Here is a 22,776-nt window from a genome sequence, read left to right on the forward strand (position 1 = left end):
AACGATGTTCTAGGTCACCGTGAGAATAACTCTGTCACAATATCAATGCTAGTAATTGGCAACGAAATAAAAGGAAGCGCACTTGCAGAAGACTTTAACAAACATTTTCTTAATAACACTTCTTCATCTCAAGACCTTAGTGCCATCACAATCTCCACTTATCTTAGTCACCTTTGTGAGAATATATTTTTCGAGCCTACTGATGCAAATGAAGTTTATAACGTGTACATGGGAATTAGTAACAGCAAAGCCTTAGATAACAGCAGCATGCAGATTAAACCATTGAAATATGTGTTACCCATAATTTGTCCCTTGATTTCACACATCTACAATCTTGCATTCGAGTGCGGGGTTTTTTCCCAACGCAATGAAAGCTGCAAAAGTATCTGTAATTTTTAAAGGGGGCGACCAAAATGTACCAACAAGTTATAGACCAATTTAAGTACTCCCTGTGTTTTCCAAAGGTCTGGAAAAAGACATTTCTTCAAGAATAAGTAAGTTTTTGACAAACATAAGGTAGTATCTGTGTCACAATTTGGTTTCAGGACTGGTAAATCTACAGAAACAGCGTTATTACCAAAGAAGGAAATAATTTTGAACAATAATAATAAGAACTTGTATACGGTGGGCCTTCTCCTTGATTTTAGTAAGGCTTTTGACTGTTTAACCATGCGATTCTTGTTAACAAACGTAAAATGTACGGAATCCGTGGTAGACCACTCGCACTGCTTGAAGGATATCTCCAAAACAGAAACCAGTCGGTGTCTTTAGATAATGAACTTTCATCCATTTTGCCTATCAGTTGCGGTGTCCCACAACGGAGCATATTGGGACCCCTTTTGTTCAATACGTACATAAATGATATTGTAAGCACATATCCTTCCATTCACTTTGTGATATACGTGGATGATAGCACACTACGTTTTCAGGCCCTAACCTTAATGATTTAATGGTGAAATGTAATGACCTACTAATTAACTTGTCTATGTGGCCAAGGACGAATAAGTTAAGAATTAATCCTACAAAGTTCAAGCCTATAATATTTCGCGCAAGAAACAAACCGATAAACCGCATTGCATGCTTCACTTTGAAGATCACCAAACAGAAATAGTTGAAGTGCACAAGATACTTGGAGTATATTTTTCCTGCTATTTAAACTTGGATGCCCATACTGACTTTGGAAGAAACTCTCTTCCGTCCGCGGGGCTCTGTCGCGATGTCGTGAAACTTTACCTTTGAAATGTAAATTACAAGTTTACTATGCAGTTTTTTTTTTCTCACCATAACTACTGAAATTTAGTATGGGCCACAATGACCAAACAAACATAAATAAGCTTCTCATACTGCAAAAGAAAATAGTTCGAAAATCGCCAATGTTGATAATACAACTACCTCCAAGTATGCGTTTGAAGCACATAACTGTTGTCCGGGTCAACCATTTGTATCAGTTTAAGTTGTTACAAAAAATTATTTTTCGACGGCATCCATTACCGATTTTTATTCGACTCTGGCATCTTTGGACATGCGTCGTGCTAACATACACGCAAGAACTATTAATACATGGAATATACCACGTTTTCGCAATAATTATAAATTACAAATGTTGTCTTGCAACCTACCCCATGTTCTAAACACGTATAAACACACAATAGGATATACCAAAGCTTAGCTGCGGAAATATTAATGTGATATTGCCTATTTTATGTTTTGCTTGATTATTCCTATTATTTAATTCTGAACATTTGTATGACCATTTGAGCATTTCTATTTTCGATGTCATTGTTTAAATTGTTGTACAAATATTACTCAGTATGTATAACTGGTGAATGTTTTCTCTCTATTGACTGTAACTATTGTATGTGTGTCTGATTTCTGTACCACTCGTGCGCTACTGTTTGTAGGGGTTTTCTGGACATAGCGAAGCTGCTCATGCAGCTTTTTGCCAGAAAACCCTCCAATTGATGGAACCTTCGATGGCTCATGTATAAAAGCCGACGCGCTCGAGCGACACATCATATTTCGACGATCGCCGACCGTGTTCGCCGCTATCGCTGCGCTTTGAGTGTAACTTGCTTTTGTGAGCACAAGTTCACCCAATAAAAGGTTAGTTTCATCATTCGCAATTTTACCACTGTATCACTGACCGTCAGTATATACGTGACAATATAATGCACTATTATATTCCCGGCTCAGTTACTGCGCGTCGATCTGGGGCACCACGACAGCGCATAATTATACCACATTGCCCATTTAAAAAAAAGCGTACTGCGTATATTTCAGGGATATCATGGTCACTCGTAAGGTCTCAGCACGGGTCTGCTATTTTCGAAACATTTCATATTGCAAGCTAACCAAGTCTATTATCTCTTGCATTTTTTGTATATCCAAAACAATAAGCTGCACCCCACGTACAGTTCTCGATGTGTTCAATACTGCCTGCGTACAAAAATATAAGACCACCCAAAATTAGAACTACCTATGGTCCGCAGCACATTCAACACCAAATACCTAGCCTGCTCAATAAACTTGACTACATTTCAGACCTAAATAAAAAAGTCTAAATATAGGCTTAAACAAATTATTCTAGAATGCTGTATTAAATATGTTTGAGTGTAGTTTTTGTGTCGATTAAAACCTCCATGTGTCTTAAACGTTTCACCTTGTTCAATGTTCACAGTGTGTTTTATCTCATCTATGAGCGTACATTTGTTTCTTTTCGTTGCTGCTTGTTATAAAATATGTATGCAGATTTGCTTGTCTTTTTTGCTGTGTGTTAAACTGTTTATTGCTTTTTTATATATATAAAGACAATTTAGACTGTGAAATGCTCACCTGATTTTCGGTATTGTTTATTGCTGCTGTTTTCCTATTTGCATTATGTATGCGTGCCGAACTGCATCTCGGAGCAAAAGCTTCCGTGAGGCTGTATAGCCTTTTGCTTTTGCTTCGATTTCTGTTGATGTACAGAAAGAAATCAATAAATAAATGTGTAAGGATAATTATGTATTAATCTTGTGATTCTTTCGTTATTATGAATAGTACAAACGTCCTGACATTCAACGCATAAGTATATCCATATATTAACAATTTGATTGTTGCGTTAATCTCTGTCAGTTGCAAATACGCCTTCTTTTTCGCAAGGGCCCAAAACTAGCAATGTTGCTGAGCTTCCAAATGCGTATTGAAACGGGATATTTATTATATTGCATAAAAATCAAATAAAGCTAACAGCGTGATCTTGTTTTCATTGTAGATGATTAAATTAAATGTAGCGGCCAGTTTTAATGACTTATTCATGAATGTATAACGTGTATAAGCGACGTGTCGTCGTTTTATACCTTCTTTTGTCCTTGTCTTGTGTTGCGCTATAACGAACCTTAATATGAATCCCAACCAGCTGGCCCAACTTTCCGTCTTGATGCAAATAGCAATTTTTTTCTGAGTTATCGAACAATCTTGCGTTCGACGCAGCGATATTCAGGTGTATGATAGTAAGAGTACGTCAAATAGCCCGTTATAGGACAATGAATCGACCGGATAGCCCCGTTTGTCTACGTTCTTAGGTTATACTGTCGTCGAAGACAATTCAAGGAGGAGGCCACGAAGATTTTCTCTAGATAATTACGGGTGCACACTGAACTGGCCATAATATTAGTAGAAGGTATGAATTTGAACCGTTTTCTAACAGCGCATTCGTTAACACGAAGCAAAGTAACATTTAATTCTTTCCTGTGCTCCGTCGGTTTCATTTTAGCGTGTTCATGTTTTAGCTGCTTATTGCAAGCAACATTAGTCATAAACTGTGTGATGCAGCTAAACCTCGTTATAGCGAATTGGTTCGTGTAGGAAATGTAGTTGATAGATTAGGTAATTTAGTATACCCAAAAACGAGTACAACGAACCCTCATGATGATTTCGTTACACACGGGCTTGCCATCTACAAAGGGGAAAATCCCACTCAAGACACGCCACCTATCGTTGCAAGAAATTCCTTTATTGTACACAAAGGTGCCCGTGGTAAATAGCGAATTTGGCAGGCGTCTTTACCTGCAGTTTCGTCCAGAACAGTATTCTCTACGGGTAATAAGGTGCTAATGTGTTGAACACACCCTTCGCCAAGTCCTTACAATACCAGCCCAGCAAGTGCATACACGAAAAGTGGTTCCGAAGAGTCGGCGAAGCGAGACATCTTCAGACGCTGACTTCTAGCTAGCTATCTCTCTAATGGACTATGCGTCACACCGTACGCTTATCTGTCGTGATGTGTGAGCATACTGTGAAGCACGCTCAGCCATATGATCAAAAGAAAGAAAAAGAAAACATCGCGGGATAACATGCTAAAAAAAAAAAGCCTCTCCAAATGGTTTCATCGCACAGACTGTATAGGTGCTTGGAATCCGAGATATCCACGGTTCCGTTTGTCATAATGGAGTTACATGGCGTGAGCATCGCTAAGAAAAGTTTTGCGTGTTCGTTATACAGCATATATCCCTCTAACCTGTGTGCTATAGCCGCGCATCGGAAAGCGTGTGTTCACTGTGAACACTATATACATTGGCAGATGTGGAACGCGCGCGTAGTTGTTTATCGTTTCACTAATTGCAAGAGATCGAAAAAACAGGGCTCGCATTGCCGTCTTTGTTTGTAAATATTATGTTAAGGGAAGCTCATAACGAAATTATGAATTTAAATTATCTCCTTAAAAAATATAACAGTCACGCAATCTTTCTAAAACGGCCACAACTGCATTAGACAATGAAACACGCGTGACACAACTCGTGGCTCAAAACCATCAATCTTCATACATACAACAACCGTGATGTAAGCCCTGAAGAAGATCGGTCCACTGGACAAAACTATATATATATATATATATATATATATATATATATATATATATATATATATATATATATATATATATATATATATATATATATATATATATATATTGTAAGGAACCGCTTAATCCAGCCGAGCTGGAGCTACCACGAAGAAGAAGCTATGTGACTGATCATGATAATTTCATGATTAAACTGATTAAACCATTAAAACACTCACTTATTAACAATGTGTAACACTGAGCATGCTTGCACATGTCCTCACTTTTCTTTCTTTTTCTTTTCCTCTGCCGATGTTTTCGATGACGTACCAAAAGAAATTGTTAAAAAACTGTATCTCGTTTGTGAAATTTTCCCTACTACAATAAATTTTGTTTTATTTATTGAGCTATTTTAGTTCAATGCGATTTTACAGTATAAAAACACAGCTGCCGTAGAAGTGTTTTTTTTTTCCTATTAACAATCGGCAGGGACCATTTAACAAGTTTGTTGGGTCCCAAAAGTGTGCACTTTGCCATTGTATACGTTCATTATGTTAAGTAAACTTTCGAATAAACTTTGAAACTATCATGATAATTACAGATGAGGAATTTGCACAAGTGCTGATGATTTGTAGCCATGAAGAAGGGTCAGTCATGGGTCGTGCTCACACCAATTCCCTCCCGCGATGGAAGCGGCCGCCTGGTCGCGCGACATTGTGTTGAAACGCGGCGAGTGTACGGTTTTAAGCGCGATGCATGCAAAATTTCTGTACCACGGCAACGGTGGTGGGGAGAAATTCTAAGGGATGAGACGCGGTAACTAATCGGAGATGTGTTCTCAGTGATCTTGTAGGGGACTATAAAACGACTGGCGAATTTTTCGCATAAACCGGGAACGCGCGCAGAAGTCCAAAGAAGAGCTTCGTCACCAGGGGAAAAAGTGACAACACGGCAAGTCGAGTCGCAGCGATGCTTCCGCTCATCCTGGGCAATGTCAGTGTTATTGCGGGCTCGATTACGGCAGTCTTCGAGTCGAGACAAAAATTATTCTCAGAGGGGCGTCGCTGAGGACACGGAAGCCGTAAGGAACGAGGCGCCTAGGACGAAACTTGGTGAGCGGCCATAGACAAAAAAAAAATAGAGAAAATCCGGTGGTGTGTTGTACAGCTGTGTTATATGCAAATGTCACAAACGTAACGATTGCATCCCAGTTGGTGTGGGCGGGGCTGAGGTACATTGCAATCATATCCGATAGCGTACGATGGAAACGCAATCTCAAGCCGTTGGTCTGCGGGTGGTAACTCGAAGTGGCCTTGTGAACGGTGTTGGAGGCGCGCAGAACATCGCTAAGAAGAGACGAAAAGAAGGCTTTGCAGCAGTTGCTCAGGGGAATGCGAGGAGCTCCGTGACGCAAGAGGGTGTTGCGTAGAAAGAAACCGGCGACTTCAGCGGCACTCCCAGGTTGTATACAGGCTGTCTCGGCGTAGCGTGTCAGATGGTCGACAGCCGTAACAACCCAGCGATTACCATTGGAGGTCTTGGGGAGAGGACCGTACAAGTCTATTCCGACGACCTCGCAAGGCGAAGCGGGACCAAGAAGTGGTTGCAAAAGACCAGCAAGATGAGTCAGAGTCGTAGGTCGTTTGCGGCGTTGACAAAGAGCGCATGATGCGATGTACCTGGCTACGGCAGAAGAGAGGCCAGGCCAAGAGTACCGACTTCGTATTCTGTCGCATCTTGTGGTATAGGAGGTGATCTGCCGTCGGATCATCATGAAAGGCTTCAAGCACCTCACGTTGCAGAGAAAATGGTATGATGGGTACCCATTTGTGGCCATCGACGTGATAAATATAGCTATGCAAAGCGCCATCGTGAAGATTGAATTGTTTAAGTTGTCGACGGAGTCGAGCGTTCGGAGGTGAAACAGAGCCTTGCATGTGGTCGTGAATAGTTCTGCAGTGTGGTTTGGCACGTTGTGGTGGGAAACAAGGACAGGTTGGTGATTAGGTTTCAGCCAGTCGAGCGTCGAGACGGACAAGGATGATGAAGTGTGCTCGGGCTGTACATCAGTACGATTAGGTGATGCTGAGTAATTATTGCTACGCAAAGGGCAACGACATAGAGCATCTGCGTCTTTGCGACTCTTGCCAGACCTGTAGGTAACATCGAAATCATACTCTTGTAAACGGATCACCCAGCGGCCAAGGCGATCCGATAGGTTCTTGAGTGACCATAGCCAGCACAGCGTGTTATGATCGGTGACCATGACTGTAGACTGACGGCCGTGGAGGTAAGGGCGAAACATTTGCACTGCCCAAACAAGAGCAAGGTACTCTTGTTCGGCGATGGTGTAAAATTTCTCAGCAGCAGTCCGCGTCCGACTGGCGTAAGCAACGACTCGTTGACGCAAGATGGTGTCACGTTGCAGGAGAACAGCACCGAGACCGTTACTGCTGAGGTCAGTGTGAATGATAGTAGCTGCACTTTGGTCAAGGTAGCACAGTACTGGGTCGGATGTCAGGGCCTGCTTGAGCGTCAAAAGAGAACTTTCACAATCGGCGGACCAAACGAAGGGCGCGTTATTTGAGAGGAGTTGATGGAACAGAGACGCAAGCGCAGCGAAGTTGCGTATGAAGCTCTGGAAGTACGAAGCCTGTCCGAGAAAACTGAACAGGTCTTTTGGGCGCAGAGAAGGAGGAAACTCAAGGACGGCGGAAAGTTTCTCAGGGTACGGTCAAATGCCATCTTTGCTGACTAAGTGCCCCAGAACTTTGATAATCTTTCCTGCGAAAATACATTTTTCTTGTGTTGAGCTGTAGGCTAGCGTTTGCGAGGCAGTTTAGCACTTGTTCAAGACGCTGCAGATGTTCTGGGGACGTGGTTAATAACACTACGTTGTCGTCGAGATAGCAAAGGCAAGTCTTCCATTTTAAACCACCTAGGACATTATCATGCGTTCGAATGTGGCAGGTGCATTGCAGAGCCCAAAGGGCAACACACTAAACTCGTATAGCCCATTTGGGCTGGCAAAAGCGGTTTTGTCCTTGTCGGACTCTGACACCGGTATTTGCCAGTAGCCGGATCTAAGATCAAGACTAGAAAAATAAACAGCACCCTGTAAAGAATGTAGTGCGTCGTCGATCCGTGGCAATGCGTAACCACCCTTGCGCGTGATTTTCTTCAGGATTTGGTAATCGACAGAAAAACGCACTGAACCGTCTTTCTTCTGCGCTAGAACAACTGGAGAGGACCAGGGGCTCGTGGAAGGTCGTATTATATTCCGCTGAAGCAAGTACGATACACGTTCCTCGATGATTTCACGCTCCTTATGATACACGCGATATGGCCACTGGTGAACAATGCGGGAGCCGTCAGTGTGTATGCGATGAGTCGCAGCAGCCGCCTTACCGAGTGCTGGCGAATTGATGTCGTACAAGGAACGGTGTTTTTCTAATAGTGCGAGCGGATCGCGACTCTGGCCAGGGGTCAGGTCAGGGCTTATCGTTGCTGACAGCGGTGTGGAAGAACCAGTGAGTGGCGACGACGTTGACTTTGGTAGAACAGTCGAAAGGGCAACTGCATTAGGCTGTAGATTATTAAGGGAAAATGCGACATCCACTCAATAGTAACAATTGCTACAAAGGAAACCCATACGGATTCCTCGAAAGAAAAGCCTCGCAGTTGAAGAAAGGCGGTGGTCCCGGGTTCGAGTCCCGGACCAGAACGAATTTTTCTTCAACTGCAAGGCGTTTCTTCCGAGTAAACCGTATGGGTTTCCATTGTAGCAATTGCTACGATTTATTGGATGTCGCATTTTCCCTTAATTGATTACTTCTGTCCACCTTGCGGGTTTCCGCAGAACTAGTACGTGCGTTAGGCTGTGTATCAACGGCGCAAGTGACACCTGACCCACGGGGTAGCAGTCGAGGTTCGGTAGTTTGGTTTAACGAAGTGAGCAATGCAGATCCATGAGAGAAGGAAACAAGACCAGGAGTAATAAGAATTCATCTAGATAGCGTATGACCGTAGGGAAGAATGAGAACGTCGCCATCCCTGGAATTGACACAATTTCTTCTCTTGATGGCCAAAGAACATAATCGGAGGAGGCGACGAGGCGCATGCGTTCTTCATAATCAGGTAGAGAGTAACCAGTGGTATTCAGGTGTACGAGTCGCTCACGAAAAGAGATAGCAGCGGGCGCCTAGGACAAGAAATCCCATCCTAAAATAACAACGTGGGGCCAATCAGGTAACACAGCCAGAACAATGTGATGACGTATTCCGTCACTGAATAATCGAACTGTACATTGCGCGATGGGACGGAGAACAGCGTTGGTCCCTGCACGAAGCGACGGACCGCAATAAGGTGTCAACACTTTCCGCACGTGGGAAAAAAAGTCTGCCCGAATAATCGAAATGACGCCTCCTCTGTCAATGAGAGCTTCGACGGGCACACCTTCCGCAACTACTGACAATAAATTCGATGGTCGCTCTGGAGGAAATGTAGGCTGTCCGGTGGATGCACTTTCTCCTCCTAAAACTGCGCATCATAGAGTTTTCCGAGTGAGCGTTGGAGACAGGAGCAGGTTGGAGAGGTGATACGGAACGTGGACATGGAGAAGGCGACCTGCAGCGAGATTCTCGAGAATTCAGAGGCGTGTTGGCAGGGTACGGAGGAGAGAGTGATCGGTGAAAGGAAGAGTGGTAGGAGGTTCCCTGGCAGCCCGTTGCTGGACGGACGCCTATTCGCTCTTCGGATATATAACCACGTTGCTCATCCTGTTGACGCCGTCGACAGAACCGGGAGATATGCCCGCGTTAGCCACAATAGTAGCAAATGGGTCGAGCAGGAAGCGGAGCGGAGCGGTAAGGCTGTACACGCACTGGTGGCGAGAATCAAGCCACAGGGACATAGTGGTCCATTTGCTGAGGGGCCGCTGCGACTGGAAAGAGCGCCGCGACGTCGGCATATGTTGGCACCGGGCGAGCGCAGGGGCCGTCGGAGAACGTTAGACGCGACGCAGAGGCGATCTCTTGCTTGATCATGTCGCGAAAGCCGGTCGAAGAAGAGGCGGCGCCAGGTTCTGGCGCACAGGAAGAGCAGCGCCCGTGAAGTTCCTCCCGAACGATATCACGTAAGATCGTGCGCAATTCTACTGCTGAAGCCAACCGAAGTTCGGTGTTATCCGCGCATATTCGTAGAGATTGAACTTCCTCTAGGCGCTGGCAAGTAGCTATTACATCATGGATGCTAGCAGGATTTTGTGTGGCGAGTGCGTTAAAGGCGACGATATTTATGCCTTTAACAATATGTCGCATGCGGTTGTCTATGGGACATGGTGGCGTTGACATGTTTGCACAAGACTAGCAAATCCTCAGTGTAGGGTGTGCACAATTCCCCACAGAACTGGACGCGCTCACCGAACTTCTGCGCGACCTCAGTGCGGACAGCGGAAGTGCCGAAGATGTGACGAAATAGCGGCGTGAACGTTTCCCAGTCGGGGATATCGGGCTGATGGCTCCAAAACCACGTTTTCGCGACATCGGTGAGGTAGAAGGGGACATTGTGCAACTTCTGTGAGTTATCCCACTGATTGAAGTCGCTTGCCAGGTTCTAGTTTCGGAGCCATTCCTCGACGTCATCTCCCCGCAGACCAGCGAGGACTGGCGGGTCACGGTGGCTGTTGTGGATGGCCATGACGGATGGCTAAGACTGTGCTGAGGTGGTAGTATAGGATGTGCTCGGACTGTCTGCAGCAAGCATGGTAATAGGTGGTATGCGGCGATCCGAGCGGAGCTCCAGTGAGAATGGCGAGAGGTTGCAGGAACTAAAAGTACCTGCCATCGCTTTAAGGAACCGTTTAAACCAACCGACCTCTAGCTACGACGAAGAACAAGCTGTGCGGCTGGTGATGACAATTACACATGAGAAATTTGTACAAGTGATAATGATGTGTAGAGACGAAGAAGAGTCAGTCATGGGTCGCGCTCAATATGTGTGTGTGTGTGTGTGTGTGTGTGTGTGTGTGTGTGTGTGTGTGTGTGTGTGTGTGTGTGTGTGTGTGTGTGTGTGTGTGTGTGTGTGTGCGTGTGCGTGTGCGTGTGCGTGTGTGTGTGTGTGCGCGCGCGCGTGCGTGCGTGCGCGCGTGTGTGCGTGTGTGTGTGTGTGTGTGTGTGTGTGTGTGTGCGCGGGCGTGTGTGTGTGTGTGCGTGCGTGTGTGTGCGGGCGTGTGTGTGTGTGTGTGTGTGTGTGTGTGTGTGTGTGTGTGCGTGTGCGTGTGCGTGTGCGTGTGCGTGTGTGTGTGTGTGTGTGTGTGTGTGTGTGTGTGTGTGTGTGTTAGTGACACAGACACAAGACAAAAGACACTGTGCTGACCTATTCGCTCTGCACCATATACCACATTTTCTTCCCTACGGCGCGATGCTGCGCGCGGGCGGGTCTTCCTGCCTTTCACATTCATTTGAGATCGTTGACGGGCATAGGACGTAAGCTTTCTGTATAATGGCTTTTTTTTCTTTCATTTCGCTCAACTTTCGGACGTTCGCAATCGCGCCAGCAACCGTGTACGCACACGAGTCGGCGCATAATCTTGAGCAGGTTCTTGGCGACCAGCGCCCGAACACGGGTGACGGAGCGCACCGACGCCCAGTTCTTCCAAGTCAACATGGTGTCCGGAATGCTGGCCAGCTTCACCTCGAGCGGCTGCACCGGCTGCGGAGGCGGCGAAGGGTCCTTCTCGTCGGGGAAGTCCAGGCGGCGGCACACCTGCCGGACGGAAGGCTGCACGTGAGCTTCTCCTCTGCCAAGAGCAGACACACTCGCGTTCGGCGCTGCAAACGCACCATACGCCCCGTTGACTTATATACATAAGTCAACCCTTATGTATATAAGGACGCGCGTCAGCAAAATTGGCAGTTTTGCCCATTTGCGAAGGATTGAAAGCAATTGCATGCCGTGTTCGAGCTCCTCACACGGCGTTCTGGCAATAGGCGAAGGCGATGTACGACGACGCAGCACGTTAGACATCTGCTACCTAGAAGCAGGAACAGCGACCTAGCATCGCACCGATAGAGGGCGCACGACATGAGACCGACTGAAAAGCGCCATTCGTGCCCAAAAGGCGGCTTGGCTGCCTGTTCTGCTCAGACCAGTGCATGCACCACGGCGAGGATATAGGGACGCCGCTGTTCAGCAGAAACGTTATCGCGTACGCACACAACGCTCACGCCAGCAGCGTCGCTTTTGCAGCCAAACCCGCTGCGCACCTCTCGAGAACGTCCGAGCTTCTCCATATACGCGCGGGTCACGCATCAGCGTCCATACGGTGACAGCACGGCGGCGCCGGGAGTGCGCCTTAGGTGTCCCGTAGTTTCAGTAAAAAAATACAATCATTACGCGCTTTCATCGGAATTTTTGTTGGCCTAATACGGTTGTTACTGAATAAAGTTCCTCTGTTCGCTTGATCCTTCTCGTTCATTGCATAGCGAGAGTCTCGACTTCGGAAGCCTCGATGCGGTGAGGCAGAGGTAACGGGTGAATAACCAAGTGGCCTGCTGGCAAAACCACGTATTACGGAGCGCCTGAGGACAACTGAATGTTCGAAATCCTCTGGCACAACCCATACTCACAATTCCAGTTCACACGTGTATATCTGGTATGCATCAGAACTTGAAAAGTGAGCGTGAAGAAAGCCGTTGGCAGGGCACCGCACACGTTACGAGAGCCACAGTTATTCGATCCCACCGGTTAACACTTCATTACTTCGACCCTTGTTTTCCTTTTTCTTGATTGAGTATATTAGAGTTCGCGCAAAGGTAACCCTTTACTTCGATTGACATTTTAGTAAAATAAAGAATACTTTTCCTCAGAGGAAAGCTTAAAGGGTTACCAACGGAAATGTGGTTTGACAAGTGTTAGCAAATTATCCTTTCACAATACCAGAAGTACAACTCTTACTGCCAGAAGATGCTTGGTAAGCCAAAAAAAATGACGCAATAACAAAAGAAGGTGAGCGACGCACCCGCGAAATTACCGCCCAGGCTCGCTGTAACATGACGAATTCTGACGCTGTCTCCTCGGATCTAGTTAAATATTTATCGGCCAATATAGCTGACATTATATTCTAAAAGAGCGAAAGACTGAACATAGGAAGATTCAAGGACGTATATTGAACCACGATGGTCGGAATGCGACAGAATACCTTGCAATCCGTGACCTCACTCTAACGCCCAGGCCCCAGGGTTTCAGCGCAAATTTCAAGATTGTAACTTTGACCGCCATTTTCTCTTCTAATATTCAACCTATTACTTCGGAATTAACGATTACACACCTTAAAAAACGTTTTATCAATTTTAGCTGATTGAGTTTTAGTGTCCCTCCAAACAGTTTCCTTCGCTTTATTGTCTCTCGACTTCACGCGTTCTTTACTTGGCTTAAAACAAGAGTCCCTCGGATTCCTGTCGCCCGCGAGGGAAGAGCGAGAATTGGGAAGAGTGGTGCTGCACATCCTGCACAGCGACAGTGCGAGAGCTCACCTTGAGGTAGGCGTCGGACAGTGTGCCCGGTCCGTACAAGCTGATTAGCTCCTCAGGCGGTTTCTCGCACCAGATCTTGGCGTTGCGCATGATTCCCACCTGCGCGAACAGTTTGATCGACACCATCCGACGCCCACTCACAAATCGAACTCGAAAGGGGTTAGGGCGTTTGCACCCGCGTGCTCGAGATAGGTGGTCTTGTTGTAGACTATTTAAAGACAAAGAAGGCAGCGTTGCCAACTATGGTTTCGCACCTTTCGGTATCGTGTTCTTATCCTGACAGTGAAGTGTTTTTTTTTTCGGGGCAGTTTGCATGCAACCACAAATTCAAGCGTTCACTTTGTTCCACAGGAAAAAGAAAATGCTATACCTCGTTGTTCCTCAGATTTCAGTCACCACGTATGGGGCAGTTTCCGTGCAACCACCAACTCAAGCGTTCACTTTGCTCCACAGGAAAGAGAAAATACTTAAACGTCATTGTTCCTCAGACTGCAATCACTACGTATGGGGCAGTTTACATGCAAGCACCAACTCAAGCGTTCACGTTGATCCACAGGAAAAAGAAAATGCTTAAACTTCATTGTTCCTCAGACATCAGTCACTACCTATGGGGCAGTCTATATGCAAGCACCAACGCAAGCATTCACTTTGCTGCACAGAAAAAGAAAATGCTTGAAGTCTGTTGTTCCTCAGACTTCAATCACTACGTATAAGGCAGTTTGCATGCAAGCATCAACTCACGTGTTCACTTTGCTCCACAGGAAAAAGAAAATGCTTAAATTTTGTTGTTCCTCAAGACTTCAATGACAGCATATGAGGCAGTTTGCATGCAATCATCAACACAAGTGTTCACTTTGCTCCAGAGGAAGAAGAAAATGCTTAAACATTGTTGTTCCTCAGAGTTCAACGACTATGTATTTCCTTGCAAAACACTACAATAGGTTTCCAGGACACATAGCTAGAGCCCACCGGCTAGAAAAATATAAAACCGGGAAAAGATTAAGTTCACCGCACCACAGTTAATCTTCTTCAATACTTGGTAAACAACCAATGTTTTTTTTTAATGAGTTAGGTGTATCGTTGCTGTAGAATTTACTATAACTGTTCTTTTAACTGCCTCAACGTAGGGCACGTTAAGTTAGAAATACCTGTGCCCACGTGAACCCTCATTGCGCGCCACGTCGATGGCGGCACTCGCCCACAATACGAGTCAGCGCTAAAATGCCCCCGCGCCGTAATTTTGCAGACTGAGCAGCACATAGCACAAAAGTACATTTTTAAGCGTTCCGCGCCGAACGCCTGAGCTGAAAAATGTCAACTAACAAATACCGTGGTTACCAGCCACGATTTCAGCGAAGACCGGCTAGGTAGGGAGCGGCATTATTTTACTGCCAAGAATATTTACAGACTCTGACTTTTTAGTAGTTGAGTAATTGGATTCCGTCTTGATAAGGACGTGACTCGCGTAAGCAACGAAGTATTCATCAAAGCCAATGACGCCTTGGCCGAAGAAACGAACCATACCACGAGCATCCGCAAACACGTCCGCATGAAGTAGCACCATGGTCGAAGCCGCGAGGTATGTGCTACGAAGCGTGGTCACCGCGCAACGCCGTGAAAGCAAGGCCACTTGTGGGCCGCCATTATCATTTAAGTGGCGCAGTGACTCAAATGACATTTTGTACAAAGCAACGAAGGGTCCTATAAATATTCGTGGTAGTATTATAGCAGTTATCTGAAGAAAGTGGGCATCACAGCCCCATTTTTCAATGGGCGACGGCCAGGTCTTTGGACACGACGCGAGCAAGGCGTGGCGAGCTGGCGCGCGCCAAAGTGAGTCTGATTAAAGTGCACCATCGGTGCAGCAACGCGAGGTATGATGGATATGGCTGAGCTGATAAGTGATATCAGTACAAGAGGGCATAATTCATTCAATCAAAACGAAGGATCCATGGAGTGATGGAAACTTGAATTGATCAACACAGACCGAAGGGAAGCCTAAGACTGGAGCCAACGTTTTTTTTTTTTTTTTTCAGGTAGCTAGTCCTCAATTTCAGAATATTACTTCATCTACTCTTCACATAATGGTTACATCTTTGGATAAATTCATAGAGTTTCTCACTATATTACCTAGAGGGAAATCTGGCCCTGCTACGCTGTGGTATATAGTATATAGTATATGCCGGTATATAGTGACTTCGGACTGGCATCGTTCTCGGAGTCGGGGAACCTTAAAGACTAGCCTGGTAAGCACAGTTCTGCCTCTCACAATGATTCATTCTTTACTAAAACAGCATGTAAAAAACTATTTTAGCTTTATTATTACACAAAAACAAGTTCTGTTTAATTATGAGAGCTTGTTACTGCATTCATGTTGCATATGAAACGTAGAAAATATCAGCGGGCCGCTGAATTTGGAGGACAGACGACAAGATGCGCGCTCGCATTGGAACAGATTGTCGTTTGTTCTGGTTTTTGTTCACTTGGTTATGCATTTTGAGTGAGTAAACTTTACTGGAAGATATATTATGGGTAAATGAAAACCTTTTATGAAGATCTTACTTCAGGAACGCGTTATTTGTGTATCCATATCCACGTTTTAGACGAAGTCTCTTACAGCATAAGCCAACACAAGCCTCGCAGACACATATACCGTCATTCCCATGACAGCACAGCGCCCCTTAGGAAACTCCCATAGACAGTGGCGCCAGATTTCCTTCTAGGTGGTATAGTGAGAAACTCTATGGATAAATATGAAATACACAAGGAGGTCCCATAGCCAATTACTGTATTGGCGCCTGCTGTGAAAGCAGAAATGCTGAGAGGAACAGCTACATTACATCAAAATAAAGAGCAAGTCAAGGCCTTACCGCAATATTGTTAGTATCAGAGCAAATCAAGATCAGACAGGACGTGTTGACCATTGAGGGAGTTGCAAAGCATTTTGTACAATGCAAGCAAACATTAGGAAATCACTGTTGTTGATTTTTTAGGGATTTCGCCTGCACGCATTGCCTTCAAGGGCTACAGAGCAACAGCCGTTTCCTTTATCGGCCCTTTTATACTTGATTCCCCCTTTTTCCCCTAGGGACGAGGAGCACAACCGAGTACGAAATTGTACATAGAGGGTACGCGAACTAGAAATGTTGCGAAGGAAGAATTCGTTAAGATAGATGAGCGAGTCATTTACAGCAGGTTATAATATGTGCTGGCAACCAAACAGAAAGCAGAAGACAGAACTGCCCAATGTGCGCACGCCTTATTTCTCAAACCGATGAGCTCAGTTGCCCACGAAAGTAAGCAGTAAGCAAAGATTCAAACAAGCTACCGATTTGTTAGGTACATGGCTTACTTTTTTCGAGGAGGCTAGACGCAGTAGGGACGCAAACATCAGCTTTTGGATGCGATACGCTTCGAACAATTCCCTCTGTGTCTGCACCTTACGTCGCCTAGAAGGCTTGTCTCAGTGAATTCTTGAGGATCCAGGCGCCTGTCGCATTGATGAGCCGAAGGCCACTCTGCGAGCGTGCCTGCCTCCTGTGGTGTTCCCGTACATGTTCGCAAATGAAGCAGAGTTGCACCACTTTTTTTCTACAGCGCCGCTCGCACCGCTACTCGTCGAGCGTCAACACGTGGTTTAAACTGATGTCGAATGTTGCGCTATGCTGCGGGTGAAGCCAACTTTATGGATGCGACGCCGACATTTTGCTTCCTTCAGTGCTACACTGTCTGCACTGCGTAGGTGAAGTTTTCTTTGAAGCAAATATTCCGCTTCTGCCGGCTACGGCGTGAAGACTTTGCATACATGCTGGGTAAAACATTTCCCAACAGTTACCATTGCAGCATACTGCGTGGCGTACGCAACCTTTCATTCTGTTCGGGCGCGTTTTGCAGTCGAAAGTGTCAACTTTCACAGACTGTGATAAACATTTGTCTCGTATATTGTCGATCGCTACCAGCAGATAAAAATAAAACTGATATGTTTGCAGTCAGTGGTTAATGTTACAGGTACAGAGTGGATCGCACATTGCCCTGTGTTAGCCTTTAGGCATGCGGCCTTTACCTTTCCATGTTTCTACATCTACATATTAGGTAAAGAAAAACTCAGCTATGAGAAGCGATATCATAATATTGTGAGCTACACATAATACAACATCTGAGGTGCAAAAATTTGATGTGCTAATTAATATGCATCAATCATTGTCATCCCTACTATATCACTCTCGCAAACCTATACTCGAAGCCGTCCAGAATAAAGTAGTGCGATTCATCTTGTCAACCTACTCGCGATTTCAAAGCGTTTCATCTCTGAAGGAAACGCTCAACATGCCGACGCTCGCAATACGCATAAAATTCGCTAGATTATCTTTCTTTATTTCACGCTCCGTATGTAACCAACATATCATTTGTCCGTTCACATGTTTTACCGCCACCTAATACTTCACATGGCATTGATAATGCCCACAAAGTTAACCCTATCTTCACCTGCACAGAAAAGAACAAGAATTCGCCTTTAACCTTATCAATAAAAGAATGGGATTAGTTACCCGCCAGGACTGCCACGATAACACGGTCTTCTTTATTTCATTCAGCATTGCTAACGCATCTAGATTCCTAGCACTTTCAGTGACAAAACTTTCTCTCCCAGAGCACTTGTGCGCGACCGTTATTTTTCTTCTTTCTTTGTTTATTGTGCAATTTGGTAAGCATATTTACATTCTCCCCATGATTTATTTATTTATTTATTTATTTATTTATTTATTTATTTATTTACAGAATACTGCAGGCCAACTTGTGACCCAGGCAGGAGGGAATACGTTCATACAGTAATGTAATTAAATACGTTCAAAGAAAAGAAGCGCATATGAAATATGATATACATTGAATCATATGAGGTACAGTGAACGATGATATAAATACATAAAAAACACATTCTACAAGCATACAATGCAAGGAATTGAATTGAAAGGAGAGAAATATATACAGTACCAGTTTACACAGGTTGTATTTTTTTTATGCTAACACGCATGAAAGTACTCATGTGGTCACACGTTTACTTGAAATGCAGTTTTTCAATGGCATGTAATATGTTATTGGACAGGAATACATCGGTCGGCAGAGAGTTCCAATCATTTATTGTTCTAGGAAATAAGGAATATTTAAAGCAATTTGTACGCGCGAAAATAGGGGTTATTTTGTAGGGGTGATAATTTCTGGTAGCTCTAGCTGGTAGCGGCTGGAGACAGGGTGAATGACCAAGTTGTAGTTCCCTTTTCCAAAGGCGGAAAAGCAATGTTAGGCGTGCTACCTTCCTTCGGGATTCTAGGGTGGCAATATTATTATCATTAATCAATTGAGAGGGGCAGTCATAACGTCAACAACAATTATATATGTAGCGGACGGCAAGCCTGTTTATGTTTTCCAGTTTTTTTATATCTTTTTTCGTGAATGGGTCCCAGACGACGCAAGCATATTCTGATCGCGACCTTACGAGCGTGTTGAATGCCAGTTGTTTCACGGATGGAGGAGAATGTTTCAGCTTGTGTCGCAGCAGGCCGAGTTTACGTCGAGCAGACGCACAAACATTATCGATGTGTTGCGACCAGGTTAGACGATTGTTGGTGGTTACACCCAAATATTTAAAGGAGTCTGTTTCAGAGACCGCGGATTGATTAATAGTGTATTGATATGTTAGAGGGTGTTTTTTGTTGGTAATGCGCATAAAAACCGTTTTTTCTTCATTAAGTTTCATTTCCCAGGTGTCGGACCAGTCAGAAATCGCAGTAAGACTTTTATTCAGGATCACTTGATCATTGGCATCTTTAATCTCTTTGTAATGTAAGCAGTCGTCCGCGAACAATTTAATACTCATACTATCGTCTATGCATGCTGTTATGTCATTAATATATACTAGTAAAAGTAGCGGTCCGAGCACGCTTCCCTGCGGCACTCCCGAATTTACGGGGAGACATCCAGAGTAATGGCCCTCAACATCGACGAATTGTCTGCGCATGCTCTAATATGCATAGATCAAGTTTACAATGTTAGGTGGAAACCCATAGTTGCTTAGTTTTGTTATCAAACCAAAATGAGAGACCCTATCGAAGACTTTGCTGAAATCGAGGAACTATAACATTAACCTGGCCGGCTTTATCAAGAACGGAGGCAAAAGCGTAGACGCTTGAGAGAAGCTGAGTAGTGGTAGACAGCCCCTTACGAAAGCCGTGTTGGCACGGGGACAGAATACCACGTTTTTCAAGAAATTCTGTCATGTAATTTGAGATAATATGCTCTAAAAGCTTGCAAGATGTAACCGTCAGTGATATAGGGCGATAGTTTGATAGTAATGTAGGGTCGCCTTTCTTAAATGCAGGCACAACACGAGCGACCCGCCAGTCTGATGGAACGATGCCACAAGATATGGGCGAGTGGAAAATTATGAGAAGAAAATGTGAAAGCCACTCGGCATAGCGAAAAAGCATTAGAAATGCCGTCAGGACCGCATGTCTTTTTTGTGTTTAGATTTAAGAGCATAGAAATATACCCTCGTATGTTATAAAATCAGAATTTACGTTTTCCACACCTTCAGCAATGACCGGAGAGCACTGATTAGACTCAGAGAAGATAGAATGGAAGTAATGATTAAATTTGGATGCCTGGTGTTGCTTATCTTGAATTATCTGACCATTAATCTTTAGGTGGTCAAGAGCTTGCCTGTTGTTAGTTAAAATGTCGCCAAAATTTTTCAGGGTGAGTCTTAGGAAATTTGGTCAGCGTGTGGGAGCAATAAGACTGCCTACCTGCTCCAATTTTTTTAGTGAGTGTTTGTTTTAGCTCGTTCAATACTGGGCCAAATTTTTTTTTGCCTTCGGAATCTTTTTACTTTTTTAACGAGGTGGATTATATCTCGATTGATCCAAGGATTCTTTCGGTGCACCTTCTTCATTTTACTAGGGATGAAGTTATCAATACAGAAGTGGCAAATGGATTTCAGCTTTAGCCATAGGTAGTCAACATCATGCCAGAGAAGTCTTCCAGTGCTAGTTCAAGGTAATCAATAACGGACTCGTCATTTGCTTTAGTATAGTTTTTGACGGATTTGCAATCTTTAAGCGTGTTATTGTTTAAACTATCTGTTCGACATGTGAAGCACACTAGCCGATGATCTGATATGCCTTCCTCAACAGTTATTTCAACGTCTCGAAGAGATCTGCTGTGAAAAACCAGATCAAGAATAGAGGAAGCAGATACCTGCACCCGTGTTGGAACGTGAACTGCTTGGTCGAGATCGCAAGCTAACATTCTGTCGAAAATAATTTGGTCCGCTAGAGTAGGTGACGAAAGTTTCTTCCAATTTATGCTGGGAAGGTTAAAATCGCCAGCCACTATTATGGTCTTTCTGCAATGTTTAACAATGTGTTCATGAAGTTTGGTTGGGAAATCTGACGTGGCGCACGGCGGACGGTACACTGCTACAAGGTTAAACAAGAACCCGTACAAATTGATCTGTAGGAACAAACTTTCATAATTATCAATTTGTTCTAGTAACGATACAGACGTGTTCTTGCTCACAATAACGGCCACACCACTGCCACGAGAAGTTCGGTCCCTTCCCTTCTGCTGTACCAAAGTGCTGCATTAACAACCTAAAATGCTCCTTTGTTTGGGATAATTGTGTTCTGCTTGATGTCCCATGTACCCCCTCCCCTTGTTGGCCCTTAGGGTAACTAAATGTATAAATAAATAAATATCTTACGTGGATTTGTTATAAGGCTTACTAGGGTTTTGCAAAAGTCCTAATCACATATTAGCGATGCAGTTGAGAGCAATGTGGAATACATCAATTTTGTCCGCTTTACATGCTCTAACGAACAGAACTACTACCTCCTATTGATGCAGGTTTACGCGGTGGTAAACTTCGCGTTTCTAATTTTTTAGAACTTAGCAATTTATAGCATTTTCTTATAATTTAAGGGCCTAAAGCAAAATTCTGATCCACCAGTCACTAGAAATGAACTTTTTCTCTCCAACACAACAAATTTCGTTCATATCGGGCCAGAATTTGCTTCATAAAAGCATTTCTGCATTTCACGTGTTTTTAAATGGGTGACATCAGAGTTGCCCCGAGGTAAAGCCTCCTCTTAAGAGCTTCACTGGTGTTTATTAAGCAGGCACTAAAGCAAAAAATAAGAAGTGGTTAGCGTTGCGGTACGATCTCCGATTGCTGCGCCGAATACCCGGTATCAATGCCATGCGTCTACAATTTCGTTGTCTGCGGCATCTTGCCTGAGGTGACGAAATCATTTTTTCATTTACATCGAACGAAGCAGAATGACAGAAAATAGCCCATCCTCCGTGCTGCCGGAGCGGAGAACGCGCGTTATGTACGTAGTTTATTCCTGTCATCAATCGGGTCACGCATTTGGGCAGCCTAATGCATCGTTCGTACAAGCGCTAGGGAGCGCAAGTTAAAAGGCACAGTTTTCGGTGTTCTAGAGAGCAGGTCCTAACAGCGCAATAAACGTACTTAAAAACACAAGACCCAAGTGGTATATTGAGGACGCACTGCTTTCCGCTATTTGCCATTGTCAGATCAAAGTGGCAGAAAGGCTTTCGCTACGGCAGCCAAACTGCCGCAAATAAAGACTAATGTGGAGTGGTACCGAGCCCGGTACGGCAGCGCATCATTCAGAGATTCTACCGCAACGCCACCACTGGACCCTTGTACACCTCTTTGTCCTCTTGTAATATTCACCACTGCCTAGCAAACTGTTCGTCTTTCTGCCGGATGGTTTGTGTTAAATTTGGCGTCTGGAAATTCGAATCTTCTGCACTTACGTACATTCTGCTCTAACTTTCTGTCTAGAACGTATTGACACGTGCACTTGCTTAACTTTTCCGGGTGACCGCTTGTAACTGCCTAACAAATGTTATCGCACAGCACAGGACGCGCCTGCATGTATCTGAAGTTTCTGGATTGTTATCGACGGTTCCATCCGCTGCCTGTCACCGAACCTTGTGTAATGTGATTGCATGTATGCGCGACGCGAATAGGGTAGAACTTTGTGGAAAATACGCGGGTCCCAACGATTACTCTGGAACATTCGACGACTGATATATAAAAGCCGCCGCGCTTAATTGACCCGCTGATAAGATTTTCGACGATCACCGACTGTATTCGCAGCTATCGTTGTGCTTTAAGTGAAGCCTGTTCTGTGGGCACAGGTTCGCCCAATAAAAGTTAGTTTTATCTTTCACAGTATTGCTACTGTGTTCTTTAACGTCACTACCACGTGACAGTATTTAACCCATAAAGCGACTTCCGAACGCCTGATTGGTTAGAATGCCGAGCACTCAGCCACGCTGACTGTAATTGCCATCGAAGTGAGCTACGGCGCGTGGATTCCTCTCTGGGTTGCG

General features: G+C 44.6%; 1 protein-coding gene across 1 annotated transcript in view; it reads right to left on the reverse strand.

Moving 5' to 3' along the window:
• LOC142570716 (ABC transporter G family member 23-like) overlaps positions 1 to 22,776 on the reverse strand; it is an 80,722-nt gene that overhangs the window by 21,901 nt on the left and 36,045 nt on the right. Inside the window, exons 5-6 of the mRNA XM_075679061.1 lie at positions 13,357 to 13,455; positions 11,394 to 11,587 (exon numbers count right to left, since the gene is read on the reverse strand). Of these exons, the coding sequence (XP_075535176.1) occupies positions 11,394 to 11,587; positions 13,357 to 13,455 (293 nt within the window). The remainder of the gene's footprint in view (positions 1 to 11,393; positions 11,588 to 13,356; positions 13,456 to 22,776) is intronic.

Source organism: Dermacentor variabilis, chromosome 2 (genome assembly GCF_050947875.1).
Source record: "Dermacentor variabilis isolate Ectoservices chromosome 2, ASM5094787v1, whole genome shotgun sequence".
Lineage (NCBI taxonomy): Eukaryota > Metazoa > Arthropoda > Arachnida > Ixodida > Ixodidae > Dermacentor > Dermacentor variabilis.